General features: G+C 40.6%; 1 protein-coding gene across 2 annotated transcripts in view; it reads right to left on the bottom strand.

Annotated features, from left to right (window-relative positions):
- Positions 1-2,847: 2,847 nt before the first annotated feature.
- Positions 2,848-22,822, bottom strand: part of BUB1 (BUB1 mitotic checkpoint serine/threonine kinase) — a 70,471-nt gene continuing 50,496 nt past the window's right edge. Inside the window, exons 20-25 of one of the 2 annotated variants that reach the window (XM_073240719.1) lie at positions 6,726-6,841; positions 6,239-6,400; positions 5,906-6,063; positions 5,635-5,809; positions 5,000-5,106; positions 2,848-3,467 (exon numbers count right to left, since the gene is read on the bottom strand). In XM_073240719.1, the coding sequence (XP_073096820.1) occupies positions 3,272-3,467; positions 5,000-5,106; positions 5,635-5,809; positions 5,906-6,063; positions 6,239-6,400; positions 6,726-6,841 (914 nt within the window). In that variant the 3' untranslated portion in view covers positions 2,848-3,271. Of the gene's footprint in view, positions 3,468-4,999; positions 5,107-5,621; positions 5,810-5,905; positions 6,064-6,238; positions 6,401-6,725; positions 6,842-22,822 lie in introns of both variants that reach the window. The other variant, XR_012133140.1, reaches the window with a different exon arrangement.

Genomic DNA, 22,822 nt, shown 5'->3' on the forward strand with positions numbered 1-22,822 from the left:
GCAGCACTCCAGTTTGAAAAAGACAGATGTACCCCTATGTTTATCGCAGCACTATTTACAATAGCCAAGAAATGGAAGCAACCTAAGTGTCCATCAATAGATGAATGGATAAAGAAGACGTGGTATATATACACAACAGAATATTATTCAGCCATAAGAAGAAAACAAATTCTACCATTTGCAACAACATGGATGGAGCTAGAGGGTATTATGCTCAGTGAAATAAGCCAGGCGGAGAAAGACAAGTACCAAATGATTTCACTCATATGTGGAGTATAAGAACAAAGAAAAACTGAAGGAACAAAACAGCAGCAGAATCACTCAACCCAAGAATGGACTAATGGTTACCAAAGGGAAAGGGACTGGGCAGGAGAGGTGGGAAGGGTGGGATAAGGGCAGGGAAAAAGAAAGGGGGCCTTACAATTGCATGTATAGTGGTGGGGGGCATAGGGAGGGATGTGCAACACAGAGAAGTTGAGTCTACAGCATCTTGCTACACTGATGGACAGTGACTGTAATGGGTTTTGTGGGGGGGGGACTTGGTGAAGGGGGGAGTCTAGTAACATTATGTTCTTCATGTAATTGTAGATTAATGATAATAAAATGAAAAAAAAAAATAATAATGGTCAGTATAGTTTGTACCAGGCAATGGACACACACAGAGCTACTTGGGTGAAGTGCTTAAAATAACTTTGCATTGAGCCTTCCTCCCTGGGTACAAGGCAGTTGCTAGTAAACCAAACTGTGAAGTTTCATTTAAGTGCAGCCCTTGGCACAGATTGACTGGACACCAGGTGGGCAACAGCAGTGCTATGATGACACTGGTCAGGTCTAGGCTGCTGTGTGAATTACATGGAGGATGTCTGGGAGTGTGACAGAAGATGAGGACCCCAGAAGGGCAAATGGGCTGGTGGAGATACAGGACATGTCAAGGGGCTGGATGCCGCCCAAGATTGAAGGCAGTCATAGCTGCCTGTCATGGACGGACATTTAGCTATTAGTTTAGTCTAAACTACACCCTTAAAAAGGAAAAAAAAACCCTTTTGACTCTATCAGTGCTCAGTTGTTACAACACTGTTGAAATTTAATTTCAACATTAGCCTTAAAAGTAAATTTAATGTTGGTTTGTCTGATGAGGTCTGTCCCTGGATCATATTCAACTTCCTTCCAAGTTGAGTATGTGTGTAATGGATCATGTGGGTTGCATTCTTTATTTTCAAAATAAAAACATATTTTGGAATTCCAATTTACCATCTTACCCTGCACACACATTTGCACTTGCACTTGTGCTCACCTGTTTGTAGCAATAAAACTGAAATCAACTAAGTGTCTGTCAATAGAAGATTATTTAAATAAATTATAGTACATTCATAGAAGAGAATGGCATATAGCTGGTCAAGTACAGATGAAAAGATGGGCAAGAAAACTAAAATAGTGTTATGATTCATGTTTGTCAAAAGAAATGGATGAGTCCTTCTTCAGCATAACTAAAAATGCCTACACCAGGTCAGCATCACAAACTTACTGGATAAACATCAGAATTCCCACTAAAGCAGAAGACAGATGTCCAGCCCCACCACTGATTAGCTCTCTTCTCTTGGTCCTGGGCAGCGGCAAGAGAAAATCACTGGCGAAAGCATGGGAAAGGTGCAAAATAAGCATTATTTTCATAGTGTTGGTTACTTACTCAGAAACTTTGTAAGAATTAATTGAAAAGCTTTTCAATAGGTTTCATATATTCCAACTACTGCCTAGAAAAAAATAGGGAAAAATTACATCTGATTTAAAATAGCAACTAAAATTTAGTCTTAAGTATTTAAATCAGTACTAGTATAAAAAAATTAAGGGACTTTTTCTTATTTTTTGAGGATGGCATTTGAAGACACAAAGCTATAAAAGCCATTTAAAACTATAAATCAGAGTACACTTTAAAAAGTTCTTCATGGCAAAAGAAATCTTTAAGTCAAGAGACAGATGACAAATTGGGACAAATATTTGCACCTCCTACAGGTAACCTGAAAGATAACAATAGAGAGGTGGACATAGGATAGAGTTTAGAGAAAAACAGAAACACGACTCTTGAGTATATGAATATATTTGGCCTAATCAGAGCATTTGTTCACCTGTCAGCACGGTTCAGAGAGCCTGATACGGCCCCTTAATGGGGACAGGAGAACAGAGCCCTTGCAGGCCCACTGGCAGCTATTTGCCAATATTGATACAAAATTTTGAATGCACTCACCTGACCCAGCAATTTTGCTTCTAGGAATTTATACAAAAGATACACATATAACCAAATATTATGCAGCTATTAACACGAATGAGACCATTCTGGATGTAGTTTCATTCTCCGCTATTCATTAAGTGAAAAAAAGAATCATTCTTGTTGTATGAAAATTATTATATATAGAAATATACATAGAATCATTTTTGAAAAGACTCACAAAAAGTGGGGAACCTGGTGGCTGGGAATAAGAGGAGGAGGAAACAATTCACTCTATTGTTGAATTGGGTGTCGCCTCAGCTTTGCTTCCATCTTAACGGAAATGGGCGGCATTTATAAAGTGAGGCACATTTTATTGTCAAGGACGCTAGAAAAGAGGTAAGGGAGGGATGGAGGGAGGGAGGAAGGTCAGGTGAAGTTACAGGACACTTTGTTTTAAAAGTCAATAAATGCTAAATTGGCTGCTACAATTTTAGATCTAATTAATGATATATGCAGTCTATAAGATTATTTTCAAGATCTCAGATATTCCTTTGAATAGTACTTTTAAAAAATAAAGAAGCCTAAGATTTATACCTGTAATATTTCCTGTGGGTGGCAGTGAAGAACAGGTACAATAAAGGACAAGTGAATTTTATTCATAAAAACTTAAAAAGTCTCTCAGATATATATGGGGAATTTAATTTTATACAAACACGTGAATTTGGAAGAAAAAAAGTTGTTTTGGCACTTCCGTGGCTTAAAGTGAACAGGTCAGTGTTTAAAAAGTGATTTTAGAGAATGTTCACATCCAAATTATTCTCATGAATGCTTGTACCCAAGGGCAGCCCAGTTAGCCTGCTGCATAGGGACCTTTCCTATGTATATTTTATTGAAATATTTGTAACAACTAAATTTTGTGGACTTTATTTTTAAGAAACATCTACATAAACAAAAAATGTGAAAACAGCAAGGTTCAAAGTGGGCAGGCCAGCATTTACAAAGTGACTCATATTTTATTTTCAAGAACGCTTATATCCTAAGAGTATTTACAAAGTGACCCATATTTTATTTTCGAGAACGCTTATATTCTAAGAGCAGTACAATTAGCCTGTTACGTAGGGCCTTAATCTTGTTTGTATAGTGTTGTTGAAATATTTTCTTCAGCTTTTGCCTTAATAAATCCAAAGATGGAAGATGATGGCAATCTGGTATATTCAACATGACATGAAAAAACTCATTCCACGTATCCAAATGAGGAAGCCTGAAGCAACAAAGCATAAATAAAAGATAAACTGTAGCATTCTGCATGTAAGGCAGTCTCACTCCAGCATCTGACATCACAGGCTTGGACAGCCTGCCATAGCAAATTCCCCTAAAGGCAACTTAATACATCAAGAATTGAAATACTGAATCTTTACAAGACAAAATTAAAGATACAATTAAATGTCTATATACCTTGTTCCAAAAAAGTGATTTCGATACATAGTCTTAATTTAGTAATAGGCTCTTCAGTGGAAACTTCCTTAAAAACATTTTTTTTTTTTTAAATAACATCAATCTGCTCTTGCTTGCTTTAAATACCATACCTCCAGAACCTGATAATCTGGCCAAATGGTTCTGAAGAGCCAACCTGCCTAAGTGCCAGGACTAGGCTGACTACCCGGAATAGAGCTCAGGTTCAGAGCTCCAACCACTGTAATGGTTAAAGTAACTACAGAAAACTCAGAACACAGAATTGAGGTACTGGGGAGAAAGAACATAACTAAATTTGTGTTTCAGACAGGAAATTCGGCCTGCTATCATTAGGGAGCTTTACTCTACACTGGTGGTCAGAGATGGAAGCCTTCTGAATAACCTCTCTGGTCCTGTGATTAAAAGCAAGTAAAACAATAAAGTATTTTCTGAATGTGATAACTCATGCAGAATAAACCAGGTTGTTCTGGGTTTCCTCCAGGGCCTGAATCTAGCCTTATTTATGCAGAGACACTATATTTTATAAAGTTACTATAACTGGCTTTATCCACACCCCCATCAGGGTGTGTAATGTGTGTATATGAGGGTAAGGGAAGCCTGGCTTAAACTTTTTCAAGGTATAAACATGCAAATTCATTTTTCTGTGTATGTTTTTATACTTCAAAAAAAGTTAAGAATGTATAAGTGATACAATGAACAAGCACATCCCAAATACTCGGTTCAAAGATTACCAGTCATCTCTCCACCTGACACTGGAGAAAGAGAGCTACCCACATCTGAGGTGACAGGAGGGGTTCTAGTCTAATCAGTGATTTTCACTATGAGTTTAGAGATGGGAAAACAGTTTTAGAAAAACTCAAGTCACCAAAGGATGGGACTTAAACCCCATCCTGTGATAGACACCTGCCTTGCCACTTTCCTCTGTAACTTACAAACACTGTCACACACATTATTCCTTTGCTTCTTTAAGAAACACCTGAGGGAAACAGAATCAGTATTATCTGCACTCACACAGGCAAGAAAACAAGCACAAACCCGAGGTCAGTGCCACTGGGTGATTTCTCTGGGTGCACAGAATGCCAGCACTTGGCCAGGAGCTTTACTGGTTCTTCGAGGGCACTGGCTGCTGCTAACACAACCTGGGAAACAGAAGCTGTGAAGCAAGGTGGCTTGTGCACTGGCCTGAAGTCCAGGATCATGCAGCTGAACTGTGCTCCCCAGGCATGGGTCCCTTGCCGTGGCAGAGATCCATCTTCCATGGAGCCCAACACCCCACTGTGTTTATTCTCTCTCCGTGGTAGCACCAAAGCTAATACTCACCTTCTATAAAGACCTTCAGGCTTCCAGACTCCTCCTTCATTTTTCACTTTCATGTAAGTGCCAAAAAGCATGCAGTACACTGTTGCAGCAACTCCAAAGTAATCAATCTATAAAGTAAGTACAGGTATGCATGATGACTAATCTACACAAACCTGTGTACCCGAGGCCTCTCTAACTTTAGGCAGCAAGCTAACTAATCACAGGATTTTCAAGAGCCTGGAAGCCATTGTTCAGCCACCCTACTGAATGCCTGTGCCAGCTTTGCTGAGGCTCCCAGGGAAGCTGACAACATACCACCTCCTGAGGCAGCCCCTTGGAAAGCTCTGTTCTCCATGGATTACCGTGTCCCTTCTCAAGTTCTTCATTTTGTCACACAGGGGCAAACATCACTCTAATCCCTCTTCCACGGGGACGTTATGACTCCCTCCCCTGGGACTCTGGTGGCTGTTCTCTAACTGCACTCCAAAGCCTCTCACTGTGTATTATGGTCATAACTGAAAACACTGGAGTATAGTCTAAATCTAAGGCTAAAAGACTAGACCAGCTCAAACTAACTAGATCCCCAAATTCATTTTGAAAATACAGTAAGTTTAACAAAGGAAAGTATTTTCAAATCTCTCACCGCAGTTCTATACCTGGTAGTTCCACGGTTTGTTACTGAGCATCTCAGTACACTGAAAACCAGACGTTTCACACTTTGCTGTAAATGTAGTTCCTTTTGGAAAAAGTTTCATATCTATACTCTGACCCAGGTCAATCAGAGCCAAGTCAGCAGATAAATCATCACCTTCACTGCCCTGTTCCAGAAATCTATATTAAACACAAACAAGGGCCAGGATGCATGAGCACAAATAACAAAGGCTTCTGGGAAACAGAGAAGAACCCCATTAAAAGCATACCACTTGCCTGTTTCCAAGTATGAAATTGTCTGGCTTAATGTCTCCATGAATGATCTCACAGCCGTGGACTTGTTCAATCATGTAGAGCATTCTGACAGCAAACAAGAGGACTAGAGGCTGAGGCATCACTTTCTCAGGGGTGTTTTTATAGAGGTTAATGGCATTCTAGGAACAATGGAAGGTAGAATCCTGAGTTGGTTGCTCAGGATTAATATATCAAGAGAAGAACTTTGCCCCCACCTGCTACATCAATAAAATCTCTAACAAAATGTATGTGTAACGCACAAGCCAAAAATGTAGTTCAAATTCATGTTCACATCACAGAAGTGAATACACTTACTAATAATGTTCCATAACTGTAGAGATCCCCTACTAATACACTGCCATTCTGGAAAAAGTGGGCAGAATAGAATTTGATAAACATGTGCCGTATACTTGGCTTTAGTCTCTCCATCAGCTGGGTCCCAATGTAGAATTCCCAGGGGCTGGCCGGCTTCTGGACCTGCAGATAGGGTATGTGACATTCATATCCGGTCTCACATTCTGGAAAATGATAGCAAGAAAGGAAGTTCCATCCCAATAGAGGATGTGGGGTGGAAAGTGATGATAAGCTATGACCTCTGGCTAAAGAATAGGGCTGGCTGTGAGATAATTTTAATGGCAAAGCAATTCTAAATCCTTGTAGGATAGTTTTTGTTTCTTAATTGCTGACTATAGACCTAAATGAAATTAGCACTTTTTTGAAAAAAAAAAGGAAAAGGAGGCTGACAAACTCAAGTTCTAAAATTAATTTCTATACCATACCAAAAACTGCTCAGATCACTTACCTTTAAAACAAATTTCTGTTTTTTTCTGGTATCATTCACATCTCCATGGGTAACTTCATAGACTTGGGCAAAGGCCCCTTCTCCAAGAAGGTGATCAACATAGACCAGCAAAGAACCTTAGAAGAACAATATGTCAACATGAAAAAAAAGGCTCAAAGCAATACAGAGTTTATACAAAGGAAGTATTTGTGAAGTTTTCTTGTGCTTAAGTTGCTTTAATAAATAAAAATGGATATAAGCTCCATTAGGAAATGTTTTTCATCCTAGATGGAAGTTAAATACCTGCCACAATGATGTGGCAGAGGGACAAACGTTGCCAGCAGAGGCAGAACTGCTGGGCACCATGCTGGCCCCTGGGGACAGGTGCCTGGGCAGCTGTCCCATCTTCACCAACGTCCTTACATGTAAAGGGGGTCACCTGTGCTGCAAGACTGCTGTGACATTAGAAAGAATATGTGCAAATCCTCTGTAAACTGCTAACCAGAGCTCTAACATGCTTCGAAAGATGTGTGCCTCAGAAGAATGAAAAGGGCAAAGTGTAATTGTACCAATATTTCTGATAATGGTAACGTTTAATTGAATAAATCTTTTAGAGTAGTTTTCAATTTATAGAAAAGTTACAAAGATTTTCTTTATGCTCTGCACCCAGATTTCCTGATTAACTTGGATATAAACATGGTACACTGGTCACAAAGAGCCAACACTGGCTTGTTACTATTAACTAAACTCCACACTTGGTCCAGGTTTAACTAGTTTTCTGCTAATGTTTCAGGCCACATTAATCAAGTATCTTTAGCTTCTGCTGGGCTGTGACAATTTCTAACTTTTTGTCTTTGATGACCATGACAGTCCTAAGGCATACTGGTCAAGTAAGTTGTAGAATGTCCTTCAAATCGGACGTTCTTGATATTTTTCAGTAACATTGGGGATATTGATTTCAGGAGAAAGGCCATGGAGATGAAGTTGTAATAGAAGTTAAAATTAATTTTTAAAACTCTACATGTTCAAAATCAACCATACAAGTAGATTTCTGGTTTCTGGTGTGGCATCTGAGCTTGGAAGTCATTTTCCCCACCCTCACAATAAGAAAAAGCTGAGCAAACTAAAAATAAAAAATCAACAACTCTTCTTCAATCCAGCAGAGAACTGAGGTACAAGACAAACCACTGCCCCCAAAACTGAGAAAAATGGGTGGATACAGAGAATAACAGCTTCCAGAGCAGAGGCCCAGGAGCAGAAACCACCACTAGAACCAGCACTAGGGGACGAGAACAAGAACTGATGTCTCAGACCTTAAGAACAAGTCTCTAAGGAAGCCCAGAGAAAACAGGGAAGACAGAGATAAGGACACAAATAGAAATTTTAGTCTCTGATACCTACAGTGGTAAAAACAGTAAATATAGCTTAATCCCAAGCCTGACAAGCATAAACCTTATGCTAAGGAGCTATTTCTCTCAATTCCTGTTCCCCAATAGATCAGGTCTGGCTTCTAATAAAAACTACAAGGCTGACTAAAAGACAAACACAGCTTGACAAGACAGGGTGAGCATTGGAACCAGACAGATACAGCAAAGATTTTGGAATTAAAAGGCCAGAAAATTTTTTAAATGTTTAATATGCTAAAGGCTGTAATGAAAAAAGTAGACAATGTGCAGGAACAGATGGACAATGTACACAGGCAAATAGAAACTCTTGAGAATCAAAAGGAAATACTAGAAATGAAAAAAAAAAAGCATTGTTAACAGAAATGAAGAATGATGGGCTCATCAATAGGTGGTACAAGGTCAGGAAAAGAACCACTGAGACTGAAGATATGCCAATATAAACTTCCAAAACTGAAAAAAAACAATGAAAAAAGAAGACAGAATGTTCAAGAACTTTGTGACAAGTACAAAAGGTGAAGAATTTGTATAATGGGAATACTAAAAGGAAAAAGAAATGAGAAAGAACAGAAGAAAGAGCTGAAGTAATAATGGTTGAGAAATGCCTAGAATTAAACGAGACTAATCACAGTTGCAGGAATCCTGGGGAACACCAAGCAGAAAAAGTACAACAAAATCTACACCTGGGCATGTCATACTCAAACTCCAGAACTTCAGACAAGGAGAAATACTGGCAGAAGCCAGAGGAATAAAACCTCTCTACCTATGGAGGAGCAAGGATAAGAATTACGTAGAGGGGGCGGAGCCAAGATGGCGGCATGAGTAGAGCAGTGGAAATCTCCTTCCAAACCCTATATATTTTTGAAAATACAAGAAAGACAACTCTTCCTAAAAGAGAGACTAGAAGACACAGGACAACATCCAGACCACATCCACACCTGCGAGAACCCAGCACCTCGCGAAGGGGGTAAGATACAAGCCCCGACCCGGCAGGACCCGAGCGCCCCACACCCCAGCTCCAGGCGTGAGGAGAGGAGTTGGAGCGGGGAGGGAGAGGGAGCCCAGGACTGCTAAATAGCCAGCCCTAGCCATCCGCACCAGAGTGCAGACACAGTGCAAGCGTGGGGTCCTGGACAATAGGGAAACAGGACAGTAAGACCTGTGAGCGGGTCCCTGCAGCTGGCACCCTGGGGACAAAGAAAAGCGAGTGTTTATTTGGAAGTCTTAAAGGGACAGGGACCCACCGCTGGATGGAAGCATCCTGGGACACTTAGTCCAGCAGCAGGGAATCTGGGGAACTCTGGGCACTCTAACCCCCTGGGCAGCAGGGAGCACAGAGGCCCCTCATGGAGATAAATAGTCTCTCGGCCATTACCCCTCCAACGTGGCTCCACCATATCAGAGCAGCAGCCCGAGGCAGGCCATGCCCACAGCAACAACGGAGATAAACTCCATAGAGGCGGGGCAAGAATCAGCAGCCCCGTCTGCGTGCAGCTGCCCAGCACAAGCTACTAGAGGTTGCTGTTCTCCCAGGAGAGGAAGGCCACAAACCAACAAGAAGGGAAGTTCTTCCAGCCGTCACTCATGCCAGCTCTGTAAACTATCTCCATCGCCATGAAAAGGCAAAATTTCAGGCAGACCAAGATAACAGAGAAAACACCTGAGGAGACAGACCTAACCACTCTTCCTGAAAAATAACTCAAAATAAAAATCATGAACATGCTGACGGAGATGCAGAGAAAAATGCAAGAACAATGGGATGAAGTCAGGAGGGAGATTACAGAAGTGAAACAAACTCTGGAAGGATTTATAAACAGATGGATAAGATGCAAGAGGCCATTGATGGAATAGAAACCAGAGAACACAAACGCATAGAAGCTGACACAGAGAGAGATAAAAGGATCTCCAGGAATGAAACAATATTAAGAGAACTGTGCGACCAATCCAAAAGGAACAATATCCATATTATAGGGTTACCAGAAGAAGAAGAGAGAGGAAAAGGGATAGAAAATCTCTTTGAAGAAATAATTGCTGAAAACTTCCCCAAACTGGGGGAGGAAGTAATCGAACAGACCACAGAAATACACAGAACTCCCAACAGAAAGGACCCAAGGAGGACAACACCAAGACACATAATAATTAAAATGGCAAAGATCAAGGACAAGGAAAGAGTTTTAAAGGCAGCTAGAGAGAAAAAGGTCACTTATAAAGGGAAACCCATCAGGCTATCATCAGACTTCTCAACAGAAACCTTACAGGCCAGAAGAGAAGAGCATGATATATTTAATGCAATGAAACAGAAGGGCCTTGAACCAAGGATACTGTATCCAGCACGATTATCATTTAAATATGAAGGAGGAATTAAACAATTCCCAGACAAGCAAAAGTTGAGGGAATTTGCCTCCCGCAAACCACCTCTATAGGGTATTTTAGACGTAGAGTTCTAGACGGGAGCACTCCTAAGACTAAACAGATGTCACCAGAGAAAATAAAATCACAGCAAAGAAAACAGATGAAACAAATACTAACTAAAGGCAAAAAATAAAATCAACTACCCACTAAAAGCAGTTAAAGGAAACATGAAAGAGCACAGAATAAAACAACCAACATATAAAGAATGGAGGAGGAGGAATAAGAAGGGAGAGAAGAAAAGAATCTCCAGATAGTGTATATAACAGCTCAATAAGCGAGCTAAGTTAGGCAGTCAGACACTAAAGAAGCTAACCTTGAACCTTTGGTAACCATGAGTCTAAAGCCTGCAATGGCAATAAGTACATATATTTCAATAGTCCCCATAAATGTAAATGGACTGAATGCACCAATCAAAAGACACAAGGGCGGGAGCCAAGATGGCGGCGTGAGTAGAGCAGTGGAAATCTCCTCCCAAAAACACATAGAGCTATGAAAATATAACAAAGAAAAATATTCCTAAAATAGAGACCACAGGACACAGGACAACATCCAGACCACATCCACACCTGCAAGAACCCAGCGCCTTGTGAAGGGGGTAAGATACAAGCCCCAGCCCGGCGGGACCCGAGCGCCCCTCCCCCCGGCTCCCGGCGGGTGGAGAGAAACCGGAGCAGTTTTTTTTTTTGGCGAGCGCTTTTTGGAAGCCTTAGAGGGACGGGCCCCCGTTGCTGGGGAGGCAGGGTGGCGGGACCGGTGAGGAGGTGCCTGGGAACGGCGCCGGAGGACAAAGAATATCCCGCGTTTCTCCCTGCGAGACCTGGGGGCGGGTGCCTGAGACCGGTGCCTGAGGACAGAGGAGGTCGCGCGTTTTTCCCCTTTTTTTTTTTTTTTTTCTCTTTTTGGCAAGCGCTCTTTGGAAGCCTTGAAAGGACGGGGACCCCAGTGCTAGGGAGGCACGGTGGCGGGACTGGTGAGCGGGTGGCTGGGACCGGCGCCTGAGGACAAAGAATATCCCCCGTTTTTCCCTGCGGGACCGGTGGGCGGGTGCCTGAGACCGGCACTTGAGGACAGAGGAAATCGCGCGTTTTTCCCCTTTTTTTTTTCTCTTTTCTGCGAGTGCTTTTTGGAAGCCTAAAAGGGACAGGGACCCCGGTGCTAGGGAGGCAGGGCGGCGGGACTGGTGAGCGGGTGCCTGGGACCGGCACCTGAGGACAAAGAATATCCCGCATTTTTCCCTGTGGGACCGGTGGGTGGGTGCCTGAGACCAGCACCTGAGGACGGAAGAAATCGCGCGTTTTTCCCCTTTTTTTTCCCTCTCTTTTTGCCAAGTGCTTTTTGGAAGCCTTGAAGGGACAGGGACCCCGGTGCTAGGGAGGCAGGGCGGCGGGACTGGTGAGCGGGTGCGTGGGACCAGTGCCTGAGGACCAAGAATATTGAGCGTTCCTTCCCTGCGGGACCGGTGGGTGGGTGCTTTTTGGAAGCCTTGAAAGGACAGGGACCCTGGTGCTAGGGAGACAGGGCAGCAGGACCAGTGCGCGGGTGCCTGGGACCGGCACCCGAGGAAAAAAAAAAAAAATCGCGTGTTTTTTCTTTTTTTTTTTCCTTTCTGTTCCCTCTCTCATTGTTGCTGTTGTTGTTTTGGTTTGGAGAGTGCTTTTTGGAAATCTTAAAGGGGCAGGACAGGTCACTTAGACCAGAAGCAGGGAATCTGGGGATCTCTGGGCACTCTAACCCCCTGGGCAGCAGGGAGCACAGAGGCCCCTTACAGAGATAAATAGTCTCCTGGCTGCTCCCCCTCTAACGGGGCTCCACCATTTTGGAGGAACAGCCCCAGCCAGGCCAAGCCCACAGCAACAGTGGAGATAAACCCCAAAGCAACTGGGCAGGAAGCAGAAGCCCTGTCTGCGCACAGCTGCCCAGCACAAGCCACTAGAGGTCGCTATTCTCCCAGGAAAAGGCTACAAACCAACAAGAAGGGAAGCTCTTCCAGCGGTCACTTGTACCAGCTCTGCAGACTATCTCTATCACCATGAAAAGGCAAAACTACAGGCAGACAAAGATCACAGAGACAACACCTGAGAAGGAGACAGACCTAACTAGTCCTCCTGAAAAAGAATTCAAAATAAAAATCATGAACATGCTGACAGAGATGCAGAAAAAAATGCAAGAGCAATGGGATGAGATGCAGAGAAAAATGCAAGAGCAGTGGGATGAGATGCAGAGAAAAATGCAAGAGCAGTGGGATGAAGTCCGGAAGGAGATCACAGATGTCAGGAAAGAGATCACAGAAGTGAAACAATCCCTGGAAGGATTTATAAGCAGAATGGATAAGATGCAAGAGGCCATTGAAGGAATAGAAGCCAGAGAACAGGAACGTATAGAAGCTGACATAGAGAGAGATAAAAGGATCTCCAGGAATGAAACAACACTAAGAGAAATATGTGACCAATACAAAAGGAAAAACATTCGTATTATAGGGATACCAGAAGAGGAAGAAAGAGGAAAAGGGATAGAAAGTGTCTTTGAAGAAATAATTGCTGAAAACTTCCCCAAACTGGGGGAGGAAATAATCGAACAGACCATGGAATTATACAGAACCCCCAACAGAAAGGATCCAAGGAGGACAACACCAAGACACATAATAATTAAAATGGCAAGGATCAAGGACAAGGAAAGAGTTTTAAAGGCAGCTAGAGAGAAAAAGGTCACCTATAAAGGAAAACCAATCAGGCTAACATCAGACTTCTCAACAGAAACCCTACAGGCCAGAAGAGAATGGCATGATATACTTAATGCAATGAAACAGAAGGGCCTTGAACCAAGGATACTGTATCCAGCACGACTATCATTTAAATATGATGGTGGGATCAAACAATTCCCAGACAAGCAAAAGCTGAGGGAATTTGCTTCCCACAAACCACCTCTACAGGGCATCCTACAGGGACTGCTCTAGATGGGAGCACCCCTAAAAAGAGCACAGAACAAAACACACAACATATGAAGAAGGGAGGAGGAGGAATAAGAAGGGAGAGAAGAAAAGACTCTCCAGACAGTGTATATAACAGCTCAATAAGCGAGCTAAGTTAGGCAGTAAGATACTAAAGAAGCTAACCTTGAACCTTTGGTAACCACGAATCTAAAGCCTGCAATGGCAATAAGTACATATCTTTCAATAGTCACCCTAAATGTAAATGGACTTAATGCACCAATCAAAAGACATAGAGTAATAGAATGGATAAAAAAGCAAGACCCATCTATATGCTGCTTACAAGAAACTCACCTTAAACCCAAAGATAAGCATAGACTAAAAGTCAAGGGATGGAAAAACATATTTCAGGCAAACAACAGTGAGAAGAAAGCAGGGGTTGCAGTACTAATATCAGACAAAATAGACTTCAAAACAAAGAAAGTAACAAGAGATAAAGAAGGCCACTACATAATGATAAAGGGCTTAGTCCAACAAGAGGATATAACCATTCTAAATATATATGCACCCAATACAGGAGCACCAGCATATGTGAAGCAAATACTAACAGAACTAAAGAGGGAAATAGACTGCAATGCATTCATTGTAGGAGACTTCAACACACCACTCACCCCAAAGGATAGATCCACCGGGCAGAAAATAAGTAAAGACACACAGGCACTGAACAACACACTAGAACAGATGGACCTAATAGACATCTATAGAACTTTACATCCAAAAGCAACAGGATATACATTCTTCTCAAGTGCACATGGAACATTCTCCAGAATAGACCACATACTAGCTCACAAAAAGAGCCTCAGTAAATTCCACAATATTGAAATTCTACCAACCAATTTTTCAGACCACAAAGGTATGAAAGTAGAAATAAATTCTACAAAGAAAACAAAAAGGCTCACAAACACATGGAGGCTTAACAACATGCTACTAAATAATCAATGGATCAATGAACAAATCAAAATAGAGATCAAGGAATATATAGAAACAAATGACAACAACAACACTAAGCCCCAACTTCTGTGGGATGCAGCGAAAGCAGTCTTAAGAGGAAAGTATATAGCAATCCAGGCACACTTGAAGAAGGAAGAACAATCCCAAATGAATAGTCTAACATCACAATTATTAAAACTGGAAAAAGAAGAACAAATGAGGCCTAAAGTCAGCAGAAGGAGGGACATAATAAAGATCAGAGAAGAAATAAACAAAATTGAGAAGAATAAAACAATAGCAAAAATCAACGAAACCAAGAGCTGGTTCTTTGAGAAAATAAACAAAATAGATAAGCCTCTAGCCCAACTTATTAAGAGAAAAAGAGAGTCAACACAAATCAACATAATCAGAAATGAGAATGGAAAAATCACGACAGACTCCACAGAAATACAAAGAATTATTAAAGACTACTATGAAAACCTATATGCCAACAAGCTGGAAAACCTAGAAGAAATGGACAACTTCCTAGAAAAATACAACCTCCCAAGACTGACCAAGGAAGAAACACAAAAGTTAAACAAACCAATTACGAGCAAAGAAATTGAAACAGTAATCAAAAAACTACCCAAGAACAAAACCCCGGGGCCGGACGGATTTACCTCGGAATTTTATCAGACACACAGAGAAGACATAATACCCATTCTCCTTAAAGTGTTCCACAAAATAGAAGAAGAGGGAATACTCCCAAACTCATTCTATGAAGCCAACATCACCCTAATACCAAAACCAGGCAAAGACCCCACCAAAAAAGAAAATTACAGACCAATATCCCTGATGAACGTAGATGCAAAAATACTCAATAAAATATTAGCAAACAGAATTCAACAGTATATCAAAAGGATCATACACCATGACCAAGTGGGGTTCATCCCAGGGATGCAAGGATGGTACAACATTCGAAAATCCATCAACATCATCCACCACATCAACAAAAAGAAAGACAAAAACCACATGATCATCTCCATAGATGCTGAAAAAGCATTTGACAAAATTCAACATCCATTCATGATAAAAACTCTCAGCAAAATGGGAATAGAGGGCAAGTACCTCAACATAATAAAGGCCATATATGATAAACCCACAGCCAGCATTATACTGAACAGCGAGAAGCTGAAAGCATTTCCACTGAGATCGGGAACCAGACAGGGATGCCCACTCTCCCCACTGTTATTTAACATACTACTGGAGGTCCTAGCCACGGCAATCAGACAAAACAAAGAAATACAAGGAATCCAGATTGGTAAAGAAGAAGTTAAACTGTCACTATTTGCAGATGATATGATACTGTACATAAAAAACCCTAAAGACTCCACTCCAAAACTACTAGAACTGATATCGGAATACAGCAAAGTTGCAGGATACAAAATCAACACACAGAAATCTGTAGCTTTCCTATACACTAACAACGAATCAATAGAAAGAGAAATCAGGAAAACAATTCCATTCACCATTGCATCAAAAAGAATAAAATACCTAGGAATAAACCTAACCAAGGAAGTGAAAGACTTATACTCTGAAAACTACAAGTCACTCTTAAGAGAAATTAAAGGGGACACTAATAAATGGAAACTCATCCCATGCTCATGGCTAGGAAGAATTAATATCGTCAAAATGGCCATCCTGCCGAAAGCAATATACAAATTTGATGCAATCCCTCTCAAATTACCAGCAACATTCTTCAATGAATTGGAACAAATAATTCAAAAATTCATATGGAAACACCAAAGACCCCGAATAGCCAAAGCAATCCTGAAAAAGAAGAATAAAGTAGGGGGGATCTCACTCCCCAACTTCAAGCTCTACTACAAAGCCATAGTAATCAAGACAATTTGGTACTGGCACAAGAACAGAGCCACAGACCAGTGGGACAGATTAGAGACCCCAGAAATTAACCCAAACATATATGGTCAATTAATATTTGATAAAGGAGCCATGGACATACAATGGCAAAATGACAGTCTCTTCAACAGATGGTGCTGGCAAAACTGGACAGCTACATGTAGGAGAATGAAACTGGACCATTGTCTAACCCCATATACAAAGGTAAACTCAAAATGGATCAAAGACCTGAATGTAAGTCACGAAACCATTAAACTCTTGGAAAAAAACATAGGCAAAAACCTCTTAGACATAAACATGAGTGATCTCTTCTTGAACATATCTCCCCGGGCATGGAAAACAACAGCAAAAATGAGCAAGTGGGACTACATTAAGCTGAAAAGCTTCTGTACAGCGAAAGACACCATCAATAGAACAAAAAGGAACCCTACAGTATGGGAGAATATATTTGAAAATGACAGATCTGATAAAGGCTTGACGTCCAGAATATATAAAGAGCTCACACGCCTCAACAAACAAAAAACAAATAACCCAATTAAAAAATGGGCAGAGGAACTGAACAGAAAGTTCTCCAAAAAAGAAATACAGATGGCCAAGAGACACATGAAAAGATGCTCCACATCGCTAATTATAAGAGAAATGCAAATTAAAACTACAATGAGGTATCACCTCACACCAGTAAGGATAGCTGCCATCCAAAAGACAAACAACAACAAATGTTGGCGAGGCTGTGGAGAAAGGGGAACCCTCCTACACTGCTGGTGGGAATGTAAATTAGTTCAACGATTGTGGAAAGCAGTATGGAGGTGCATCAAAATGCTCAAAACAGACCTACCATTTGACCCAGGAATTCCACTCCTAGGAATTTACCCTAAGAACGCAGCAATCAAGTTTGAGAAAGACAGATGCACTCCTATGTTTATCGCAGCACTATTTACAATAGCCAAGAATTGGAAGCAACCTAAATGTCCATCTGTAGATGAATGGATAAAGAAGATGTGGTACATATACACAATGGAATACTACTCAGCCATAAGAAGTGGAAAAATCCAACCATTTGCAGCAACATGGATGGAGCTGGAGAGTATTATGCTCAGTGAAATAAGCCAAGCGGAGAAAGAGAAATACCAAATGATTTCACTCATCTGAGGAGTATAGGAACAAAGGAAAAACTGAAGGAACAAAACAGCAGCAGAATTACAGAACCCAAAAATGGACTAACAGGTACCAAAGGGAAAGGAACTGGGGAGGATGGGTGGGCAGGGAGGCATAAGGGGGGGGAAGAAGAAGGGGGGTATTAAGATTAGCATGCATGGGGGGGAGGGAGAAAGGGGAGGGTGGGCTGCACAACACAGAGAGGACAAGTAGTGACTCTACAACATTTTGCTAAGCTGATGGACAGTAACCGTAATGTGGTTGTTAGGGGGGACCTGATATAGGGGAGAGCATAGTAAACATAGTATTCTTCAGGTAAGTGTAGATTAAAAATTAAAAAAAAAAAAAAAAGAAAGAAAGAAAGAAAAGGGGGATTACTCCTTAACAGGATAAAACTATTGGTAAATCAAAGATCAACGCATGCTTTAAATATCCTTAATGTTGATCACTTAAAGGGTGTCAGATGATCAGCTATGGAGGTACTCTTTTCTGATAATATTCCTTTCTCTTAATTTAAAAAAAAAAAAAAAAAAAGCAGTTACTGTGTGCTGACCTCCAATGAGTTCTGCACAGTGGTATAGAGGGCATGTCAAAGTGTGGGCAAAGGGTCTGTTTGTTTCTACGCAGAAGATCAAGGCCTAGCTTGGATACCCAGAAAATGAACTAAGATACGATATGAGGAGGAGCTTCCGGCATCAGCACTCTCTGGAGGACTCGTGCCGGGGGATGATCATCAAAAAGCCTCCACAGGGATCTGGACGATGCTGCGGTTGTGGCTGCATCCAGCCCACCATCTCCTGGACTTGCCATAAGAAGGAGGAGGGAGATGTCTAGGCTGGCATGTGCATACAGTGAGACAACGAATTTGACTGGATCTGTACTGTTGGAACTCAACCAGGAGTTGGGAGGGGTGCAAGTTGTAGCACCCCAAAATCTCATGACTATAGACTATCTATGGTTAAAAGAACATATGGGATGTGAACAGATCCCAGAAATGGGCTGCTTTAATTTGTCTGATGGTTCAAGTACAGTTGGAAAATATCCATCATATCATAGATAAATTTTCACAAATGCCTAGGGTGCCTAAATGGTTTTCTTGGCTTCACTGGAGATGGCTGGTAATTATAGATTTGCTTTGTTTATGTCACCGTATTCCTATTATGTCAATATGTGTGTGCAAATTAGTTAGTAGTTTAAAACCTATACATACTTAAGGTACTATACAAGAAGATATGTCAAAGAAATAATCAATCCTCCCAAGTTTCCTTCATATGCTACATCTATAGCTTTTCTTCTTCCTTCCTAATTACAAACTTTAAATAGAATTCGTGCCTCATATCGAATTTACCGAGTATCATAATTCCTCCAGGTGGTAAAGATACCTCGAGACAAGTGCTGGGCATAGAAGCCACAGGGCATAAATCTGCAAAGAAGTAAAAAGCTAACCTTTGCAAACAATATGGCTTCTCTCTCACTTACCAACTTTACATTTCCCTGTATGGCCCCGGAAGATGACTGGTTAGCCAGAGACGGGTAAGATTCCTCAAGGGAGGAACAACCTAAGACAGGCACAGTCGCAGGGGGGCCATCAGGTGAGAATTTGGGGATCAACAGAGGTGAGGCTCAGAACCTCACCCCCCCTGCTTTGAGAGAAATCTTCTGCATCCGTGGATGTCTTGCTGCCCTTGTCTAGCCTGGATTAATACTTAGTCCATAGGCACACACCTGATCATCTGATCATCTACATTTGCCTTCTTACAGCACTAAACTATGTTTTCTACCTTTATCTTGCATCTACCTACCACTTCAGCATTTTATTAAAAATAAAAATAATAATAATAATAGGAGAAATGTGGGATCAACATATAAATCAAGTACAAAAATCAAATGAATATTCATATTTGACCTGATGGTTTATAGGTCATATTGCATGATCAAAACCGAAAGTTTCTGTGATGACTGCCCTTGTACTGTTCACCATGTAAGAATTCGTTCACCATGTAAGAACTTGTTCGTTATGCTTCAGAAGATTGGAGACTGACGAGAATTAGGCTTGAGATGGATTAATGATTGTACATTGAGCATTGACCCCCCTATACTGAATTTTATTGTTGTTAACAACCATTTGATCAATAAATATGAGAGGTGCCCTCTCAAAAAAAAAAAAAAAAAAAAAAAAGACACAGAGTAATAGAATGGATTAAAAAAAACAAGACCCATCTATATGCTGCTTACAAGAAACTCACCTCAAACCCAAAGACATACATAGACTAAAAGTCAAGGCATGGAAAAACATATTTCAGGCAAACAACAGAGAGAAGAAAGCAGGGGTTGCAGTAGTAGTATCAGACAAAATTGACTTCAAAACAAAGAAAGTAACAAGAGATAAAGAAGGACACTACATAATGATAAAGGGCTCAGTCCAACAAGAGGATTTAACCATTCTAAATATATATGCACCCAATACAGGAGCACCAGCATATGTGAAGCAAATACTAACAGAACTAAAGAGGGAAATAGACTGCAATGCATTCATTTTAGGAGACTTTAACATGCCACTTACCCCAAAGGATAGATCCACTGGGCAGAAAATAAGTAAGGACACACAGGCACTGAACAACACACTAGAACAGATGGACCTAATAGACATCTATAGAACTCTACATCCAAAAGAAACAGGATATACATTCTTCTCAAGTGCACATGGAACATTCTCCAGAATAGACCAAATACTAGGTCACAAAAAGAGCCTCAGTAAATTCCAAAATATTGAAATTCTACCAACCAACTTTTCAGACCACAAAGGTATAAAACTAGAAATAAATTCTACAAAGAAAACAAAAAGGCTCACCAACACATGGAGGCTTAACAACATGCTCCTAAATAATCAATGGATCAACGAACAAATTAAAATAGAGATCAATGAATATATGGAAACAAATGACAACAACAACACAAAGCCCCAATTTCTGTGGGACGCAGCGAAAGCAGTCTTAAGAGGAAAGTATACAGCGATCCAGGCACACTTAAAGAAGGAAGAACAACCCCAAATGAATAGTCTAATATCACAATTATCGAAACTGGGAAAAGAAGAACAAATGAGGCCTAAAGTCAGCAGAAGGAAGGACATAATAAAGATCAGAGAAGAAATAAACAAAATTGAGAAGAATAAAACAATAGCAAAAATCAATGAAACCAAGAGCTGGTTCTTTGAGAAAATCAACAAAATAGATAAGCCTGTAGCCAAACTTATTAAGAGAAAAAGAGAATCAACACACATCAACAGAATCAGAAATGAGAATGGAAAAATCACAACAGACTCCACAGAAATACAAAGAATTATTAAAGACTACTATGAAAACCTATATGCCAACAAGCTGGAAAACCTAGAAGAAATGGACAACTTCCTAGAAAAATACAACCTCCCAAGACTGACCAAGGAAGAAACACAAAAGTTAAACAAACCAATTATGAGCAAAGAAATTGAAACGGTAATCAAAAAACTACCCAAGAACAAAACCCCGGGGCCGGACGGATTTACCTCGGAATTTTATCAGACACACAGAGAAGACATAATACCCACTCTCCTTAAAAGTTTTCCAAAAATTAGAAGAGGAGGGAATACTCCCAAACTCATTCTATGAAGCCAACATCACCCTAATACTAAAACCAGACAAAGACCCCACCAAAAAAGAAAACTATAGACCAATATCCCTGATGAACGTAGATACAAAAATACTCAATAAAATATTAGCAAACCGAATTCAAAAATATATCAAAGGGATCATACACCATGACCAAGTGGGATTCATCCCAGGGATGCAAGGATGGTACAAAATTCGAAATCCATCAACATCATCCACCACATCAACAAAAAGAAGGACAAAAACCACATGATCATCTCCATAGATGCTCTAAAAGCATTTGACAAAATTCAACATCTACTCATGATAAAAACTCTCAGCAAAATGGGTATAGAGGGCAAGTATCTCAACATAATAAAGGCCATATATGATAAACCCACAGCTAACATCACACTGAGCAGTGAGAGGCTGAAAGCTTTTCCTCTGAGATAGGGAACAAGACAGGGATGCCCACCCTTCCCACTGTTATTCAACGTGGTACTGGAGGTCCTAGCCACAGCAATCAGACAAAACAAAGAAATACAAGGAATCCAGATTGTTAAAGAAGAAGTTAAACTGTCACTATTTGCAGATGACATGATATTGTACATAAAAAACCCTAAAGACTCCACTCCAAAATTACTAGAACTGATATCGGAATCCAGCAGAGTTGCAGGATACAAAATTAACACAGAAAAATCTGTGGCTTTCCTATACACTAACAATGAACCAATAGAAAGAGAAATCAGGAAAACAGCTCCATTCACAATAGCATCAAAAAGAATAAAGTACCTAGGAATAAACCTAACCAAAGAAGTGAAAGACCTATACCCTGAAAACTACAAGACACCCTTAAGAGAAATTAAAGGAGACACTAACAAATGGAAACTCATCCCATGCTCTTGGCTAGGGAGAATTAATATCGTCAAAATGGCCATCTTGCCCAAATCAATATACAGATTTGATGCAATCCCTATCAAATTACCAACAACATTCTTCAACGAACTGGAACAAATAGTTCAAAAATTCATATGGAAACACCAAAGACCCAGAATAGCCAAAGCAATCCTGAGAAAGAAGCATATAGTGGGGGGGATCTCGCTCCCCAACTTCAAACTCTACTACAAAGCCATAGTAATCAAGACAATTTGGTACTGGCACAAGAACAGAGCCACAGACCAGTGGAACAGAATAGAGACTCCAGATATTAACCCAAACATACACAGTCAATTAATATTTGATAAAGGAGTCATGGATATACAATGGGGAAATGACAGTCTCTTCAACAGATGGTGCTGGAAAAAGTGGACAGCTACATGTAAGAGAATGAAACTGGACCATTGTCTAACCCCATACACAAATGTAAATTCGAAATGGATCAAAGACCTGAATGTAAGTCATGAAATCATAAAACTCTTAGAAAAAAACATAGGCAAAAATCTCTTAGACATAAACATGAGTGACCTCTTCTTGAACATATCTCCCCAGGCAAGGGAAACAAATGCAAAAATGAACAAATAGGACTATATCAAGCTGAAAAGCTTCTGTACAGCAAAGGACACCATCAATAGAACAAAAAGGTACCCTACAGTATTGGAAAATATATTTATAAATGACAGATCTGATAAAGGCTTGACATGCAAAATATATAAAGAGCTCACCCACCTCAACAAACAAAAAACAAATAATCCAATTAAAAAATGGGCAGAG

Source organism: Manis javanica, chromosome 1 (genome assembly GCF_040802235.1).
Source record: "Manis javanica isolate MJ-LG chromosome 1, MJ_LKY, whole genome shotgun sequence".
NCBI classification, from domain to species: Eukaryota; Metazoa; Chordata; class Mammalia; order Pholidota; family Manidae; genus Manis; species Manis javanica.